General features: G+C 48.0%; 1 protein-coding gene across 2 annotated transcripts in view; it reads left to right on the top strand.

The window, feature by feature from the left end:
• Positions 1-19,657, top strand: part of LOC144769512 (LON peptidase N-terminal domain and RING finger protein 1-like) — a 172,059-nt gene that overhangs the window by 43,176 nt on the left and 109,226 nt on the right. For both annotated transcript variants that reach the window (XM_078653646.1, XM_078653647.1), the window contains exon 3: positions 17,731-17,853. In XM_078653646.1, coding sequence (XP_078509772.1) covers positions 17,731-17,853 — 123 coding nt within the window. The remainder of the gene's footprint in view (positions 1-17,730; positions 17,854-19,657) is intronic.

Here is a 19,657-nt window from a genome sequence, read left to right as displayed (position 1 = left end):
TAATACATTTCAAAGTTGTATGTAACATTCCAATCATACGTTTGCTAATTCGATATATGTCACTGACATTTTTGACGAGTCATGAGTAAGTATACTTTGAAAGCATTATCATTTAACATTACATTCTTAGTTGCCATAATAACCATGAAGGATGGTGGAGCGATGCAAACGTTCACCATTAAGGAACCCTTCATATTAATACAATTAAAAAATATTACCTTTACGAGTCATCCTAGGTCTTACCGTAGATACATTTTCTCCTCCTTGTTAAACAGTGAAAACTCCCCATTTTTTGTAATTCACTAGTTGAAAGGTAATCTCATGTCTTGTATGGACTTTCATTGCTGACCATCTCTTTTTTTAATTTTTTTTATGCCTTCGCTTCATCGCATCAGGATAAAACGTTAAAATTGTATGATGGATTGTTCATTGTCTGCCTGCAAGGCCTTAGAAGACAGATCAAATGTTCTTGCTACAAATAAATAAAACTTGGCGTTCATTGTGAAGACCTGCGTTGACAAGGCATTATTGTGTGATTACTCAGACAGCACATGGCAGTGGTAGGGTAGACACGCACATACCAGTAGAATATAATGTGGTTTATAGAAGACTCCGTTTTGTTCCAATCCCGAAGCACACCTTATTCCTTTTCAGAATGGAATTCCATTCCACCAAGAGAAACATTCTTTCAATGTCGTCCTAGGGAGCCACATTTTCAGTTCACCACAAGCCTCAGTAAACCTTCTACTTTCTCCTCACCATCCACTATTTAAGCCCAGAGGTTACTTAGGGGAGTGGACTTTAATTAAAATACCTACTTGTCCATGGGGCAGCTTGCTTCATAAATCTACTTGTCCTGTAACAAAATCCACTTGCCCCTTTTATGCCCTGTATTGCAGCGACAAATTATGGCAGCAATCTCGTTCTATAAGAGCTCTGATATAGCCTCTCCGATTATGCCGTGTCTCATCCCATAGTAGTGTTTGAATACTTGCAGTCCCCTTATGTTGCCAAGTTTACGCAGTTCCATACTGGGGCTAAAGGTAGTGGTAAGTAGTAGTTCCAGTGTTAGAATGCCCTTTTGAGTCAGTGCAAACCTACTAACTCACACGTTTTAAGGGTTTTCAACAACTCTTCCCTAATCTTTTCCCATACGGAAATTTTTTGGAAATGTACCCCTGAAAAAGGCAGACGTAAACCTTCTTCCAGAGTTGGGAAAAAAGTGGTTGGAGGGAAAGTGAACTTGCAAACACCCAGATTTTTGCATGAGCAAATCTACACATGCATATTTGCTCATGCTAAAATGCCGTTCACAAATATTTTCTAGGAGTACATTTCTTGTCTTACTTATGTAAATTCTTGGGAATTCACGAAAGCCATATAGCTGCACTGAATGCAAGGGCATATACCATGGGTGCATTTGTGTTTATCAGAATTCTGTCTCTCTCTCTCTGTGTATCAGCTGGTTTCACTGTGAGTGACCGCATTCTGCTCTTTCACAAGGAGCATATCGGCGCACAAATTAGTTTTGTTAAGTGCCAGTTACTACTGTGGCAGTGTGTGCATTTAGAGACCAAAAAGCAATGTTTGCTTTTGCCAATGCTTGATATACTGGCGAGAGCCTGGCATCTCCTACACCAATAAGGTTTTACAAAAACCATGCCAAAACAAGTCGCACATTGACAAAACTAAAACGCTGACCACCAATATCTGAAAGAGACACGTTAGTGATAGATTCCTTACCTTAGAATATCCCCAGGCGTCAGACTGGATCCGGAATTTTTTTGCGTAGCAGTACCCTTGCGCGTCGGTAGGCGTCTTCTGCGGCTCCGCGTCCGTCGTCGGCGTCGTGGGCGCCGTGATGATGTCGTTGGAGTACTTAGACGCCGCCTCCGCGTGCTGACGTCCGTTCTTCTTTTTTCCGCGCCAGCAGCGCAGATCCGGAAAAAGTGGTACCTTAGTCATTTTTTGACTAGTACTTTTTTGATCCGTTTTGATCGTTCTTTTGAGTCTTCGACTCCGAACGGTGCCGGTAGGGATGCCAGGTTTCAATCCTTGTGAGGATTGCAACCGACTGATGTCGGTCACGGACCCTCACCGTCGGTGTCTCCACTGTCTCGCCGTCTATCATGACAACAAGACCTGCTCCGACTGCCGGGCCCTGACTTCGAAAGCTAGGCGGGAGCGGTCCCGCAAGTGACTCGAGCTCCGGCAGTCGGCCCCGCGCCGTGAGAGGTCCCGGTCCGGACGGAGGTCGCGGGACAGGTCGCGGGAGCGGAGCCACCATAGCTCCGGGAGTCGACATCACTCCTCAGGGTCGAAGTCGTTAGGTAAGCACAAGAAGTCGAAGAGACGTCATTGCTCTTCCGACTCCCCCCGACGCTTGCGCGATGCGGCCGGGAGTTCGAGTGACACCGCCCACGCGGCTCCATCGGAGTCGCGGGCATCGCATCCGGCCTCATACCCTCCGGTCCCTGGGCCACGCACGACGCCGGAGGAGATCGAACGTTTCCTCATGGCCATGAGGTCTCTCACTCCTCCGACGGGCTCCGCGGCGCCTTCGGGCACAGCGGACCCGTCTGGGGGCCCTAGCGGGTCGGGGGCTTCGGCCCCGATGCCACCGGCACCTTCGGGCCCGGTGCCGCAGGGCCCCTCTGGATCCAGGTCGTCGCCGGTTGACCTAACGACCTCACTGGCGCCGGTCCCTCAGGTGTCTCCTCCGGCGCCGTCTTCGGGCGGCGCCGCCCCCGATGCCTCCCTCGATCCCCGGTTCCGGCGCCGGAGCGCCGCCGCTGAGCGGCGCTCTCGACGCCGTTTGGAGAGTTCTACTTCAACGAACCGGCCCCATCATTTGACACCCTTGAGTACCAGGAGATGGGTGATGAGGAGAATTGGGAGGGGTCTGAGGACCCTCTGAACGTGAGTGTCAGTCCCAGGAGGACTGGACAGGTGGACTTGGGGATGCCAGTGGTCTGGACACCTCGCCAGACACTGGTTTTGTCTCACCTCCTACCGTGGCTACGGAGGAGGGGGCAGCCTACAGTGTGTTGCTGACGCGGGCGGCCAAGGCCTTGGGCCTTGAACTCCCTGTCGCGGCCGTGAGGACTAACCTCCTCACTGAGGTCCTTAAACCGCAGTCAAGCTCGGCTGAGCCTCTGCTGCTGTTTAATGAGGCCTTGACTGACGTTCCTTTGTGCACTTGGTCCAGGCCTGCTACAGGTTCGCCTGTAGATAGGAACGTGGCCAGACGCCACCGCCTGGCCCCGGGCGACCCATGTTTCCTGTCCACCCACCCCACCCCCGAGAGCCTGGTCATCCAGGCTTCAAATTCCCAGTCCGCATTCCCGACAGCTCCGCCTGACAGGGAATCCAAGAGGTATGAACAGTACGGCAAGAAGGTATTCTCCTCCCTGAGTCTGGGACTGCGGTCTTCCAACACCGCATGCCTCTTGGGCCGCTACACCCACTCTCTGTGGGACACGGTCGCGGAAGTGCTGCCAGAATGCCCATTGGAGGTACGGGCTAAACTCGGCTAGGCCCTTGTGGAAGGCCGGGATGCAGCACGATATTCTATCCGGTGTGGGCTGGATACCACCGATTCACTGGGCAGAGCGATGGCAACGACGGTGGCGATTCGTCGCCACGCCTAGTTGAGGTCCGCCAACTTCTCGGCTGATTTCCAGAATACTCTAATGGACATGCCGTTATCTGTCGCCTTTTTGGCGACAAGGCAGACCATGCGCTTGAGCGCTTTAAGGACTCCAGGGCTACGGCGAGGTCCTTGGGCCTCTCGGCCCCGCGCCAGCAAACTGGTGCCTTTCGCTCCTTTCGTGGCCAAGGAAGGGGCGCCCCCCAAACATGCTGCCAGCCACGCACCGCAGACTAACATCCAACGCGGTGGCGGCCGTGGAAACCACCATGGAGGCGGTCGGGGACAACGGCGAGGTCAGTCCACACCTTCCCCTGCAGCTTCCGCCTCAAAACCCTCCTAGTCTGTGCTTTCAGGCCCATGGGACGCCAGTGGGGGGCAGGGTTCGCCATCACCTCTTCCACTGGCGCACTGTCACTTCGGACAGGTGTGTGCTGCAAATCGTCCGAAGGGACTACTCCCTCCCCTTCGAGGCGACCCCTCCAGCCATGCCACCGCAATACCACCGCGTATCGGGGATCATTTGCGACTTCTGCAGGAGGAAGTTACGGCCCTCTTGGCCAAGGGGGCCATCGAGCGCGTTCCTGGGCCAGAAGTAGGGTGTGGTTGCTACTCCCACTACTTTCTGGTACCCAAGAAGGGCAAAGGGGGCCTACGCCCCTTCTTGGACCTACGGAACATCAACGGCTTCCTCCGGAAGGAGAAGTTCAAAATGCTGACACTGGCTTGGGTCTTAGCTGCCCTGGACCCAGGAGACTGGATGGTAGCGTTGGACTTGCAGGACGCTTATTTCCACATTCCCGTCCTGCCGGCCCACCGGCGTTACCTGCGGTTCACGGTAGGCCACGAGCACTTTCAGTTTACCGTGCTCCCCTTCGGCCTTACCAGCGCCCCACGGGTGTTCACGAAGGTGATGGCTGTGGTCGCAGCTCATCTGCGCCGGTTAGGGGTTTCAGTCTTAACCTACCTCGACGACTGGTTGTTGAAGGCGGGCTCGCCCCAAACAGTCGTCAGCCACCTCCAAACGACGGCAGACCTCCTGCACCTGCTGGGGTTTTCCATCAATGTGCCGAAGCCACACCTGTGCCCCTCTCAGAAGCTCCTCTTCATCGGAGCGGTTCTCGACTCGGCGCAGTTTCGGGTTTATCCTCCCAAACAGCGGGTTCGGGACATTCAGGCTCTGGTTCCACTCTTTCAGCCTTTGTCCCGGGTCTCGTCAGGTTGACGCTGCGGCTTCTGGGGCTGATGGCCTCCTGCATCCTTCTGGTGCATCTCGCCCGGTGGCGGATGCGGGCTCTGCAGTGGGACCTGAAGTTTCAGTGGGCCCAGCATCAGGGCAACCTATCCGACCATGTCCTGATCTCGGAGGGCACTGCGAGACAGCTGTGTAGTGGTGGCTCACGGACCGCGATTGGGTCAGTGGCAGATCCCTCTCCCTTCCCCAACCGGAGCACGTAGTTGTGATGGACGCGTCCCTACAGGGCTGGGGAGGCCACATGGGAGAGGCGGAGATCAGAGGCCTCTGGTCTCCGGCGGAGTCCCGGCTCCATATCAACCTTTTGGAGCTGCGGGCGTTTCGTCTAGCACTGAAGGCATTCCTCCCCTCTGTTCGGGGGAGTGTATTGCAGGTGTTCACAGACAACACCACCGCCAAGTGGTACTGCAACAAACAGGGCGGGGTGGGGTCGTGGACCCTTTGCCAGGAGGCTTTGCGCCTCTGGCATTGGCTGGAACATCAGGGCGTGACCCTGGTGGTTCAACACCTGGCAGGTTCTCTGAACGCCAGGGCGGACAAACTCAGCCGACGGTGCATGATGGATCACGAATGGCGTCTGAACTTGGACGTGGCACAAGGCCTCTTTCAGCAGTGGGGAGAGCCTTGGTCAGATCTATTCGCCACCGAAGAGAACGCGCAATGTCATCAGTTCTGCGCTTTGGAATTTCCAAGGCGGCACTCGCTCGGAGACGCTTTTCGTCGCGAGTGGAGTTGCGGTCTATTGTATTCCTTTCCGCCTATACCACTTCTACCCAGAGTGCTGAAGAAGATCAAGCGCGACCGGGCCCAAGTCATCCTTGTGGCTCCGGACTGGGCACGAAGGTACTGGTGTCCAGAGTTACTCAGTATGTCAGTCGATCCCCCGGTTCGTCTGCCTCTTCAGGAGGACCTTCTGTCGCAGCAGCAGGGGACGGTCCTCCACCCGAACCTGTCCTGTCTACACCTCCATGCTTGGAGATTGAGCGGCGACAGTTGAGGCCATTTGACTTGCCTCCTGAACTCTGTAATGTCATTCTGGCAGCCAGGCGTCCCTCCACAAAATCGGTATACGCCTGCAGGTGGAACAAATTCGTGGCATGGTGCACAGCAAAGGCTGTGGATCCACTTTCTGCCCCTCTTTCTGAGGTTCTTCTCTTCCTTCTTTCTCTTGCCCAGTAGGGCTCTGCTCTGGGCACAATCAAGGGCTACCTTTCTGCCCTTTCAGCCTTTCTAAGGCTGCCTGATCAACCTTCTTTGTTCAAGTCCCCTATTGTAACTCGTTTTCTGAAGGGCATCACACACATGTTCCCTCCTGTTCCGTTTGTGATGCCTCAGTGGGACTTGAACCTTGTTCTTACGTTTCTGATGTGCGCTTCCTTTGAGCCACTCCACAACTGTCCTCTCCGCCTTCTTACTCTGAAGACTGTTTTCCTGGTTGCCATCACCTCTGCCAGGAGAGTGAGTGAGCTCCAGGCTCTTTCATGTACACCCCCTTTTCTTTCTGTCCATCTGGACAAGGTTGTGTTGCGTATTAAGCCATCTTTCCTGCCCAAGGTTGTCACGGCCTTCCATATCGGGCAGTCTATAACCTTGCCCACCTTCTTTCCGCCACTGCATCCCTCTAAAGAGGAAGAGCGGCTCCACCGTCTGGACCCAAAACGTCCGCTTTCATTCTACTTGGATCGCACATGTCAGTTCCGGGTGGATGACCAACTCTTTGTTGGCTACGTGGGCGCTAAGAAGGGGCGGGCGGTGCACAAAAGGACCATATCTCGGTGGATCATCTTGTGCATCCAGGCGTGTTACTCCTTGGCTAAGAAGGAACCACCTGTTGGGCTGAGGGCTCATTCCACTCGGGCCACGGCGACTACAACTGCCTTAGGCCGTGCAGTGCCCTTGCAGGACATTTGTCAGGCAGCTACGTGGGCCTCGCTGCACACGTTTGCGAGACACTACTGCCTGGACAGCCAAGTCCGGAGGGATGGCTTCTTTGGCCGTTCCGTCCTCCAGGACTTTCTGGTGTGATTATTGGTTTGCAGACCCACCACCGGGGTTGGTATTGCTGGGGTATCTATTCTAAGGTAAGGAATCTATCACTAACGTGTCTCTTTCAGATGCACAAGTTACTACTTGTGTAATGATATATCTGTAAGAGACATTAGTTAGTGATAGATTCCTTACCGACCCACCCATCCTCCCCGTTCTGCGAACCGATATCTAGGGTTAAGGTCATCCCCTTTCAGGGCCCTAGTTTCAATGGCACCAGTGTTGGTTTTTAACATGGCTCTGCGTCTCTGGCGCGGAAAAACTGTGTCTAAGAACTGACGTCAGCATGCGGAGGCGGCGTCTAAGTACTCCGACGTCATCACGGCGCCCACGACGCGGAGCCGCAGACGACGCCTACCGACGCGCAAGGGTACTGCTACGCAAAAAATTTCCGGATCCAGTCTGACGCCTGGGGATATTCTAAGGTAAGGAATCTATCACTAACTAATGTCTCTTACAGATCTATCGTTACACAAGTAGTAACTTGTGCTTCAGACCTACTGGCTTTGCCAATGCTTGTTTATTTTTGTTTCCCCTAATGCTATTGAAACTGGTTACACTCATTTTCTATTATGAATATTTTCGGAAAATACTAGCATTCATCAACACATGTTACTAAATGATGCTGCAAAGAAATGGTACCTGAAATTTTACAGTAGTTGAGCTTTTTTTTCCTGCTTTCATTTTTTTATGAACATTTTATTTTGAAAGCAAAGAATCATCAATCTGCTTTCAAACTTCTGCAAATATTTGCATCAAATCATAGAGCATTCTGGCAGCATTATGCATAGCCTCATATTGCAAAACTTTGAGAACTTGTGTACACAATTTTATTCTGGAACCATTGTCAGTAGTGCAGTTGGAGCTTACAACATTTACTTAGAGTGCTCACCATAATAATAAAGGCTTTCAATTAATGAACCATAAATACAAGTGTGACAGGACAAGAAAAAGGCAGACTCCAGTGTCTTTAACAAGAGGTTTTATTCTATCCTCTGTCCTCTTTCGTATGCTTTTTGTACAGGAATTGAGTTATCGTCACTCTTCTTTTCTTACTCTCTTGTCTGTTCTCTCCGTCCTTAGTTCTTCAGGCCCTCGGGAAACATAAACTGATATGTGGCAATTAGTTACAGTGTTCTTTATCTGAATATCCCTCCACCAGTCACTGTTTGTGAGTTGTACAAGTGTTCCTGTCCGTGCTGTCTATTCTTGTTTTTCTCCCGTTTGGGTGAGGAGGGAAGGAATATGGTAGGGGTCGATCCCGGCTTCCCCTCAGATACAACTCCCACCCGCGGTCTTTCCAAAACAGACCCAAGTACCCATAAGACAAGCCCAGCCCATCTTAACCATTCACTCGGGTAGAGTACTTGCCTGAGCCGTGACTCCCGACTGGAGTCACAGCAACCACATCTGCTGTGCCTTCCCTTGGTTCTTTTCTCCTCATCCATGGCTCCCAGCTCCTCCTCGCGCTCTGGGCTCTCCTCCTACTGTATCGGCTGGGCTGTTGATGTAAACAACATTTCGGAGTTCTGGCAGGAGGACCTTTGCCTCTTGGGTGATTGAAAGACTAATCAACCTCTTTTTTTAAAATCCTGCCCAGCACTACAGAACGTCCTAAAAGAGATTGGTATGACACACTTTCAGCAAAATGGATCACACCGAAAGAAACCGACTTTTTGGTAACTGATAATCACCCATAATGGCTTTCTTCATACTTTCTTAAATCCTTAAAGGATTTACTCAGCCACCAGGACATCCCATATCTCTGGTAATGTGTGGTATTGGAATCCTTATCCAAATTTGTAGATGTTAGTTTCCTGAGGGAATGTGTGGTACAACAAATATAGGATAGCTCTCATATACTTCCTGTTGTGTAACAACTAGCTTTTGACCCCAGCAGTGAATTCCTGGTGACACTTGACATCAAGAAACTGTACACTAAATCCTCCAGATGGCTACACTGCAAGCTGTAAGGAGAGCATTTGAAAATACTGAATGGTTTTATGATACCCCACAGTCATTTGTACTCGTATGTACTGAACTGTCTTAAGCAGAAATCCTTTCGCTTTTGAATAAAACCTTTGTCTTCGGTTTTCTGGACCATCTATGAGACCAACATTTGCACAAAGTATGACCAGCATATACAATAGTGTGTTTGAAGACAACATTGTATTCCATCCTTTTAACCTATATTGGGTCAAATGTGGCGTGTGAGTCATCAGACGCTATTATATGTACTTGGCATGCTTCCTATGATGCATTTCAATACGTTTTGCAGTGACTAAATGTATAAAGTAGGCAAATGCATCTAGTCCATTAGTTACTCAGGGGTGGCTTTTTTTGATCTGGGTTTTAGAACAGTCTGAGTAACATTGATAATGGCAGTACATCAGAAGCTCACTGAAAAAATGTCATCTTCATTGCAAGTTGCTCCGTTCCCTAGCACTCGACGATAGTTTATGTCTGGACTTATTTTTATGATTCTGCAGAAATTGCAGTGATAGGTCAACATTCTCATCCTACGCCAATGATCTAGAACAACGCCTTCATGAACAAGCTTACCCATGACGGGTGATACATCGAGCCTTTAAACGAGCACTGAGCACTCCCTGTATCCGGGACAAAAAGTATCCTTTCACTTAGTTGCAACATAAGATCCTCTGGTATCAAGGATTCAGATGATCAACCTACAGAACTAGCATATGTTTAAATTCAGGAGGTGGTGCCTTCCTACCCTCATATATTCGTTCAAAAAGAAACCGCAATCTGAGGGATCCACTGGTTCACTACAGATCTGTAAAGAAACACCAATACCCACAGACCTTATGAAATTGACCTCCTCCTCGAAGTCCTGCTCCATGTGACAATTGTAACCTATTCACTTTGACCAGGGCAAATAAGGAGATTAAGCTTCGTAGCGGAGTGATGCGGAAATAAAACAGTCTTACTAATTGCAATGCCTGTACTGTTTGGAGTAAGGTTTGATTGAACCTACCTATCGACTGGAAAAAAAAGTGTAACAGAGACAGATACATTTCTCTGAGGAAGAAAATAATTAGAGGAGGGAGAGGGAGGAGAGCAAATACAGTAGTCTGCCTAAAATCCAGAAGAGCCTCAAGGAGGTGAGATAAGGTGATCTGAGCAATGGGGCTCATGCATACAGGGAGTGGAAGCCCTCCACACCAATATATGCGCAACAGAGGTAATTAGACAACCAAATTTATTTGAGTACAAGTGAATAACTGCGTTATTGCTACCTGTCAATACCCTGACCTTCTAAGTAAATGAGCGTGCCTGACACTAACTGTCTAGTGCGGGTACAGCACTGAAATAACCCTTCGGTCTGTTGAAGGGCCAACTCCTTCATACATACATCAGGGCAGTACACACTTGGGGTAGATTGAACTGCAACCTCAGAACGGTAGGTTGTAGGGGCCCAGAGATCTACCAGTAAAGTTTGGAGAAAGGAACAATCGTAAATACTGTCAGCGGATTGTACATTCCAGCTTACAAGGATCAGTGCACTCTTGCTCGGGTCGGCCTTCATCACAGTCTGAGGCATGTAGACTGAGGTTAATTACCATATTAAAACTGTAGAACAGTAGGCAACGTCCATAGGAAATGGTTAAAATATATAGTGATCGTTTGTGGAATCTATTGATCCAGGATGCTGGTCTAGCTGGGCAAGAATACACAAATGTAACTCAGAGGTCCCCAATAAAGCGCCTCTCCCGACATACTGTAGAAACTGTCTGACTAGCCACTGCAACCCAAATTTCAAAATAGCATTAAAAATATTATTAATGAGATGGAATACAACAATTGAATGTATCATATAGTATATCTTGCTTAACGAACAGTTTCACCCGTGCAATCAGGCATGCAATAGAAGACGTGATAACAACTTGAGCAGTTAGAACTGATCCCATTTGCCAACCCCCATGGTATTCTTTGCTTCACAAGGGTTTTAGTTTAGCTGGGCAATTGAGATTACTATACGACAAGACTTTAAAACCCTCTGAGGCATGAGAATGTACACGGGAATAGGATAAACGTTATATTGCCAGGTCTCAAGTCCAAGTTAGAAAATAGAAGTGAAGAAGCACCTCATTATCGATGTCAACCAGGCTTATCTTCACCATCATTCATACGAAATATAAGGGCTGGCTAACCAGCCACGACACCCCAAATTACAATACAACATTAACAGGAACTGAATGTATCCGGTAGTATACCCTGGGTAATGAACAGCCTCTCCCACACAATCCAGAGTGGCATCAAAAGACATGTTAACAACTTTAGTAGTGAGAACTGGTCTAAATTGCCAACCTAAATGGACACCTTTGCTTCACAAGGTATTTGTGTAGTGGAGTGATGAAGACTACTAGAAGTCACGACTTTGAAACATTCTAAGGAATGAGAATGAACCTCGGGACAGAACAATCATATTGTCAGAGCCCCAAGTCCAAGCTAGAGGATAACGGTGAAGAAGCACCTTCATCACTATCCCGTTATCAATGCGGCTTATCATTGCTGTGATACATACGAGATTAGACGGTGTTATCAAGGAAAGTTTCTAACTCTGTCTGTTCTGAGAAGATGTTGGTTGGACCTTCGAAGACGATCCTGAGCTTAGGTGGGCTGACAAAGGAGTGTTGGATCACTCTTTCTGTAAGAGTTTTCCTAAGTGCTAAGAAACCTTTCCTCTTGATGACAGGATCTCTAGCAAAATCGTGAGAAATCGAGATCCTAGAGCCTCGCCATTTGAAATACTTGTTTTTCCTCATGCGCTCCAGTATAAGTTCAGTATGTTCATGCTGAAGTGGTTTGAAGATGAGCACTCGAGAAGATGTAGCATTCTTGGGTTTATGGGTGGGTATCTGGTTTGTACACTCCAGTTCAAAGTCTCTTTCAAACGAGATGCTGAGGACTGACAGAAGCCAGCTTTTAAGGACTGTAATCTCTGATAGAGCTTCATCCTCAGAGCCCTCAGGAAGGCCAAAAATTCTCAAGTTGCTCTGTCTGTTTCAATCCATCTATTAGCTGATTTCACATTTGAGCTAGGTTAGCACAGTATCGGTTTTGGTTAGCTGTGTGTGTTGTGCAAAGATGCAGGCTTCAGCCAACCCAATCCTGCCCTCTGCATTTGATATCCTGAGGACGAGGTCTTTAACGTTGTTCCTGATCTCCAAAACTGCAAAGAGATAAGTATGCGTTTTAGAGCTATGTTGGGTACGTAGTTTACTTTTTTTTTTTTAATAGCTTCAAGTGTAGTGGAAATGTCCTGCATTTTCTTTTATTGGGGAGTCGTGGAACGGGGGTTCCAGTTTTGATCTGTTAAGATTGCCTTTCTCTTCCTTCCCCTCTTTTTCCTTGTGATCCTTCGTATCCACCATTTTGATAGTACTCTTAATGTCAGGGTATGGGTTAATACTCCCAGCAAGTTGGACCAAAGAAAGTTTGATATCGCAGCCGTCGTTTCAAGGCTGTGTGAGCCAATTACTTCCCAAGAGCTGTGGGATCGGAAACATAGTTACGTAGCAAGCTGATAAGTGTCACCAACAATGACCCAAATTTGGAACAAAATGGGCCATGTCCTGGATGCACAGATGTCACTAGCCATTATGTATGTGTAAAAAGCAATGCTCACAAGCCCAGCAGTTGCGCTTAGTATGGTAGGCCACCAAGACCCTTCGAGCCTGTACATGCGCAGGCCCCAGGCCCACATACCATGTGCGGGGTGATAGTTATCTTATAAAGAGGGCTGGGGCAGCTGAGGAGAGACTGGTTGGTACAATACGAGTTGCTTTGCCTCGTCCCAGTGCTCCTAGTGAGCGATGGTGTAGCCCTTAGGGACCTGCGGTAGTGGGAAACGCCCAAGGGCGCAAGGTACCTGGCGGTGATGGTGTGCTCCTTCAGCGGGGTCCACTCTGCCTGTCCTCTGGATTCAAAAGCCCGGGACAAAGTATCAGTGCAACACCACTGGGGGAGCTGTGAGTCTCCTTAAGGCACCAATGCATCCCTCCAGGCCACCCCGCCCTACTCCGATGGCAAATAGTGCACCCCGGAAGGTCATATACACAGTAAAGATCCGTTCAGACTCAGCGTGGCGCGCCATCTTGTCTTCTGCGTTGTATGGTCAGGAAAGCTGCAAGCCAGGGGGCAAAAGCTCTTGTCAGAGGAACACGCTCACTTTTGACAATGTCACGAAGATCGGCGACGTAAAAGGCATCTTTGTCGCCACAAGAAGACATCTAATTTATCTTTTGCTCCTGGCTATCTCTCTGAGAAAATCCTTTTTCAATAAAACTGAAGTCAAATTCATCATTGCTGAAGTTCTGCATGGCTCCCTCTGTTCGGTATATAGGCACTTTATGCAACAAAATCGACAAGTTAGAGATGGGGATTTACACCAAAGAGTGCTTCAGCTTTGCTCCCAAGGAGGATGTCCTGTGAAATAGAACCCCAGCAAGTACAAGGCAAGCATTAGGTCCACTGAGGAGCCGTTGTAGGGTGTTGTACTGTTGCTATTCTTAAAAAGCATTTACAAAGATTGTACCCATGGACGCACCACTGTGACTAAGGTGAAAATCCAAGACGATCTCGAGGCTCTACTGAGCAGGAGACGTTTGCGCGGTTGTGCACTTGATTGCGATCCCATTCCTTCTCTTCAAGCCGGCAGCTGTCAGAGTTCACGCTCACTCATTTGTAGCCATCCCTGGAGTCATGAAGACCAGCACCACATGCAGCCATGCAATCTGGGACAGTCAGGTCGTCCTTGGACCAGTATGGTGTAGAGGGTTAGGGCATTCTTAAAGAGGAGCCGACATCTTGTGCAGACGGTCGGCCACTCCCCATCTGAAAGAGTATTTTACTGTTTTTTGCCTGAACTTTGAATCATCAGATACATGCAGAATCTTTTGTTAACTTGACTTCACATATTCCTTGGCTTATTCAGCCAGACAAGTGACTTGCTTGCCTTCCACATAAATGTGCTTGTTTTACCCCCTCACAAAAAGGCCTGTCACTTACCGAAGAACATACGTACAGGCAAGGTGGCAGGCACAGTTGAACAGAGGAACTCTTCAGTGCAACCTGACCTTGCTGCTCCAGAGCAGCAAAAGTTTCATGCTGCTGCCATCAACAAGTTCTCACCTAAATAGATGTTCTGCAGCTCACGGTCCGAGACAAGCATCCAACCAAAACAAACATTCAACAGCAGTTTTCACATGGTGATGCTTTCTTTCTAAGTACTTGTAAGATCTGACATCATTGGCATGGGTTTCCCCTGTATTTTGCCTTTGCCTTCTGTGTTTGTACTGTGTGTTGGACTTAGTTTTTGCTGGTCTAGATGCTTTGGGCACTTTGCCACTGCTGTCCAGTGCCAAAGTGCAAGTGCTCCCTCTGTAAATTGTCATGGATTAGTGTTTCCATAATTGGCTTATTTGATTTGCTATTAAGTCCCTAGTAAAGTGCACTGTGTGTACACAGGGCCTGTAAACCAAATGCTGCTAGTGGGCCTGCAGCAATGATTGTGCCACCCACATGAGCAGCCTGTAAATGTAACTGAGACCTGCCACCTCAGTGTCTGTGAAAGGTAGGACATGCCATGATGTGTGTGGCATAGCCTGATAGTGAAATACTGCAAATTGTGTTTTTCACTATGGAAAGGCCATCTGTTCCATAGGACAGAATGGGAGTTTAATTATAACATCTTATAAATTTAACTTCCCATTGGGACAAGATAGGAAAATGGAGTTTAGTATGCCTGAACTCAGAATATAAAGGTGCATCTTTTCGGAAGGAAGGTTCTTGTATTCTGGGTTTAAAAATACCACTTTTAGAAAGTAGGTATTTTCTTCCTTAGCCATCCAGTGTGCCTTTGCTAGGTTTGTGTATTGACTGTCTGATTTTGGAGTGGCAGGGGCTGGGGATGTGTTTGCAGCCCCCTGGGGGGTGGGGAGGGGGTCCTGCCTTTCTAGGGTGAATCAGGGCTGGGCTGAATAGACCTTGTCTGCATTCAGAGTAGAGGGAGGAGATTTCTATCACACCTGAATGGGCCTGGTCTGTCTTGGACAATGCTGTCTCCACCTCCTGCCAAGCAGCTGCACCAGAGCGGACAGAACTGGCTCTGTCTGGGCAAAGACACTCGCTGCCTTCAGAGAACAAAATGTTTAGTACTATAAAAAGTGGGGCCCAGACCCCAGACTTTCAGTTTACTTCTGGAATTCAAGAAGAACCTTTGCCAAGGAGAAAAGCTGGAGAAACTGATGAGAAGTACTTCCCCTTTGCCGTGTGCTGTCTGGGATTGGCCTGCATTGGCTGTTTCTGCCAAGGAAAGAACAAAGACCAGGACCTTGCTGTGCATCTTCAAGGGCTTGAAGTAGAGTTTGCCTCCTGTTTTGAAGTCTCAGGGATACAAAGACTTCACCCTGAGCTCCCCTGAACTCCCTTGCTGAGAGTTCTGACCTGCCCAGAGGTGCCGATTGCTGTTCTGAGCCTCTGGAGGTTGTTCCTGCTGTTGGGAGCTAGAAAAGTAATGCAACAACGAGAAGCGTGACGCATCCACACCTGGTTCCAACGCATCGCTGAAGAAACCAGCGCAGTGCCTGCCTGCACCTGGAGAAATCGACACACACCACATCGAGTGCACCGATCTCCGAAGTCAGAGATCACTGTGCCGATTCCAATGCATGCCCTGCTGTGCGGTTGCAAGAACCAACGCATCGTGGGACCGCGGCCGTTGCTGCTGCCGCATCGAGTCCCGCCACATCCCTGAGCCTCACTCATCGCACCGTGGTACCAAGTCGACATCAGCGCTGGGGCCGCAGTAAGAAACCAACACATCACCTCCCCTTCAGTAAGGAACGGACACATCACCTTCCCTGCGTGGCAGTAAGACACCGATGCATCACCTCTCCTGGAGTAAAGAGCTGACGCATCACTTTCCCTGCGCATAACGAACTGGTGCATCCCCTTCCCTGCGACTATTTTCGTTCATGATTTTGACGCATCCAAGGTACTTCGTGTTGAAAGTGTTGCATCTATAGTTTGCTATGGACAGAACTTGTTCTACCCTTTTTAAAAGTCATATTTTGAGAACTGTGTTGTGGATTTATGTTGTTTTGGTCTAGTTTGGTTTACATAAAGATTGCTTATCATTCTAAACTGGTGTGGTGTCCATTTGTAGTGTTTTCACTGTATTACTGTATTGTGTGCACAAATGCTTCACACACTGCCTCTGAGATAAGCCTGTCTGCTCGTGCCAAGCTACCAAGGGGTGAGCAGGGGTTATTTTAGAAGTGAATCCCCCTTAACCTGTCTAGGAAGAAGGGTACCCACTTGGACAACGGTGCAAACCATTGCCAACTAGATCCCCCATTTCTAACAGTACCCCAAGCTGGCTTAAGTTACTAAATACATCTTATAAATTAAGGACAAACGTCAACCAAATACACTCAATAACAGACCGCTGACTGCCACCCAAAATTAGACTGTCTTGTGTAACTAGTGGACAGGTGGTCACCCTAAGCCCATGGCATACTTATTCTCCAACTGTGCTCTCTTTGGTGCTCCTGTGAGATGTTGTTCTAATTATCCTATTGAAGTCCACACTAATGGGCAGCAATCAACAAACAGACCAGCCATACACTTGGTGGACGTAGTGTGCACCCCTCGTTCTGTCACTGAGACCTACAGAGGCCGCTAGTCAGCCAGCACCCTGATTTGTTAAAGTAGGTTTGGTGAAGGTGGCCCTGGATGATTCCATCATATCTCTTTTTTTATAACTAGTGCAAAAGAAACTAGTTGCTTACATGTAACACTAGGTTTGCAGCTGGCTCCAGTTATAGAGTGATATCCAACTCCCCCTACTTCTCAGTTGAGGCGAAATACAGTCTCAAGATGACATTTATGGTGCGATGAATTGTGAGTTTCTCATTGACACAGTGATCCATTCGAGACACGTTGATGTCACTAGATACTATTTTGAGCACACCCAGTAGGTGGCTGAATTCTGCACTGCATGCCGATCTATAAAAGAATTAAGTTGTAAAACTACTCCTAAAGTTAACTAACTTGTTTTTTCTGGTAAGTCACTTGCATTGTGCTTGCAGGTGGGGCTGGGGACTAGCTCTAGTAGGACTGTTTCTCACCTCTTGTTTCTCAGAGCCGATATCCCTTGTTTTTTGCTCTTCTTTTTATGGCTGTTTGCTATTTTGTGAGAGTTCTTTTTGAGTGCATTTGTTATCTCCCTTTTGCCACTCTGGAGTCTCTTTCTGTTTGTGGGCTTATCTTTCATGGGAGCATTTGGAGTATTTAGTTCTCTGCCAGACTCCAATGGGATTGGTTCTTATTGCTGGTAACCTCACCCCACTCTACATGGCGGTACCACCTGTCTCCACCCTACTCCACTCCACTTAATGGTTTAACTGGCCTCAGACTACAAGACGGTGCCCTACTGCTTGTGGTGTTAATTATCATGCCATGTCTAAATGCACCCGCCATACATGATGCTGCCCAACCTGGCTGCACTAAATATAATGGGAAACCACCTGACTTCACTTCTACAGGCATAATTGAGACAGACAGACGTTTAATAGACCAGGACACTGAAGGAAACACATGAGTATATGACTTTGGGAGACATGGACGCAAGGAACCATTGGGGAGACCTGAATAGGGGAGGCACTGCAGATACTCAGACATGGATGGTACTGTTAACTTGAATGTGTGTCTTTGCTGCCCAATGACGTTGGTGCTTATGCTTTGTTATTTTCAGGGTTTCTGCAAGAAAGGCGAGGTCCTGGTTCTGATGGGGCAGAGGATGGAAGCCCTGCGCCATTTCCAGCACTGTTTGACGCTCAAACCTGACTTTGTTGCTGCTCAGAAAGAAGTCAAGAAGGTAAAATTTTCCAGGCGTAAGCACAGGGTAACATTCTCCTGGGATCAACACAGGGAAAGATGATAGAGGCATCCCTATACTTGTTTCCAAATGAAGTTCCTTCCCACTTGTCTAATTCTTGAGGCTTTCTTCATCTGTTTTCCCCTGTTTTTGTGCCCGACTTTACCCTCCCTTATTACATTTCAAATTCCCCTTGCCTCGTCGCTTTTGCTTGTCACCCGCCATTTTACCCGTCTCTTGTTTGATTTTCTGTTTAAAATTGGCCTTTTTTGCCTTTTGCTGGTGACATTTTTGTAGTTGATTACTGCTGCCCCTTCCTTTTGATCGATTTTTCCTGCCTTGTTCGACATGTTAAATTTTTCAATACTTCCTTTTCTACATTTCATTGTTCTCTTCCCCCATCACTGTCTCGCGCCAGATTTGCCAAGTTTTTCAGAATTCTCCCAGGTCAATGTTTCATTTCACCTGACCCACTCGCATCTCGAAGTTGCCATTTCTCATTTCTTCTGTCTTACCCTTGTCTCATTTTCATGGATAGTTTTATCTACACTTGTGAATTTTTTTATTTTTTTTCTACCTCATCTCGCATGTTTGATTGTCACAGCCACAATCCTGGTTTTGTATTTCCTCTCCCCTTTTCATTTCATCATTCCGTATCCTTTATTTATTTTTCTTTATTTCTTTCCCCCCACAGTCACTCCCCGTCCCACGTGTGTGATTTCTTCAGGCCTGTGTCATATTTACCTGCTCTACTTGCCCCATTTCTATTCTAAATCCACAATTTACCCCTGTATCTGTCACATATCTGTGGGGTTTCTCCTGCTTCATTTATGTGACTTTGTTTTTCCTGGCCGTGTTTTCTAATTTCTGCTACCCCTCCCTAAACTACTCCTCCTCATTTGCCCTCTGTATTTAATGAAGGCATCTCAAAGTCACGCATTTCTACAAAGCTTCCCTTACTCCACACTAGTACCTGTGCTCTCTGTTCCTCTTTGCACCACGTTCTCCCTACACACCTGCCTGTCCTCATGTAGGGCTACCAGATCCTTTATTGGAGCTAAGGGCTGTGGTGACCTGTATAGATAACAGGGTTGAGGAACCCGAACCGTGACACGTTCTAATTTATATGGCATTACCATCTGTAAGATGAATGAATGAAGCAATTTATAAAACGCACAGCAACTCCAAGGAGTTTTTGCTCTGAGTCAGCCTGCAGAAACCTATAGGTTTAACCCAAAGAGATGTGTTTTAATTCCCTCCTGAACTGTCTCTCAGTTAAAGGCTCGTAGATAACGCAGGATTTTATTCCATCTTCTGCCCTGCCCGTTAGAACGGAGAAGGAACGACCACCAGCTCGTACCAAACGAGGTTTGGGAATCCAACGAGTAAACATGAAGCAGATCTCAAAACTCTGGAAGGGCTATAGTGGGGAAATTAGCTTTATCAAGTAGGAAGGCCCTTGGCAGTAAAAGCCGCTATGCAGTGTAAGAACTTTGAACAATATCCTTTAAAACGTTTTTTTTTTTTTTTACAGTAGCCAGTGCAGTTTACGCAGCACTGCGGGGACGGCGACCCTTCTCGACAGGCCTGCTCTATCGGGTGGCTGCATTTTGGAATGTTTGCAGTTTTTGGGTCAAATAGTCTGGCACACAAATGTTAGAGAGTTTGAATAATGCAACCTGGAAGGAATTCAAAGCTTGGACCACAGTCAACCACATTTTGACAGGGAGGAAGTCCTAGAATTTCCTTATTGACTGTAAGAGATCACAACAGATAAACTGAAGCGTGGAAGATATAGGTGTCA

This window comes from Lissotriton helveticus, chromosome 7, assembly GCF_964261635.1.
Source record: "Lissotriton helveticus chromosome 7, aLisHel1.1, whole genome shotgun sequence".
Lineage (NCBI taxonomy): Eukaryota > Metazoa > Chordata > Amphibia > Caudata > Salamandridae > Lissotriton > Lissotriton helveticus.
This window is presented reverse-complemented; position numbering and strand designations above follow the sequence as displayed.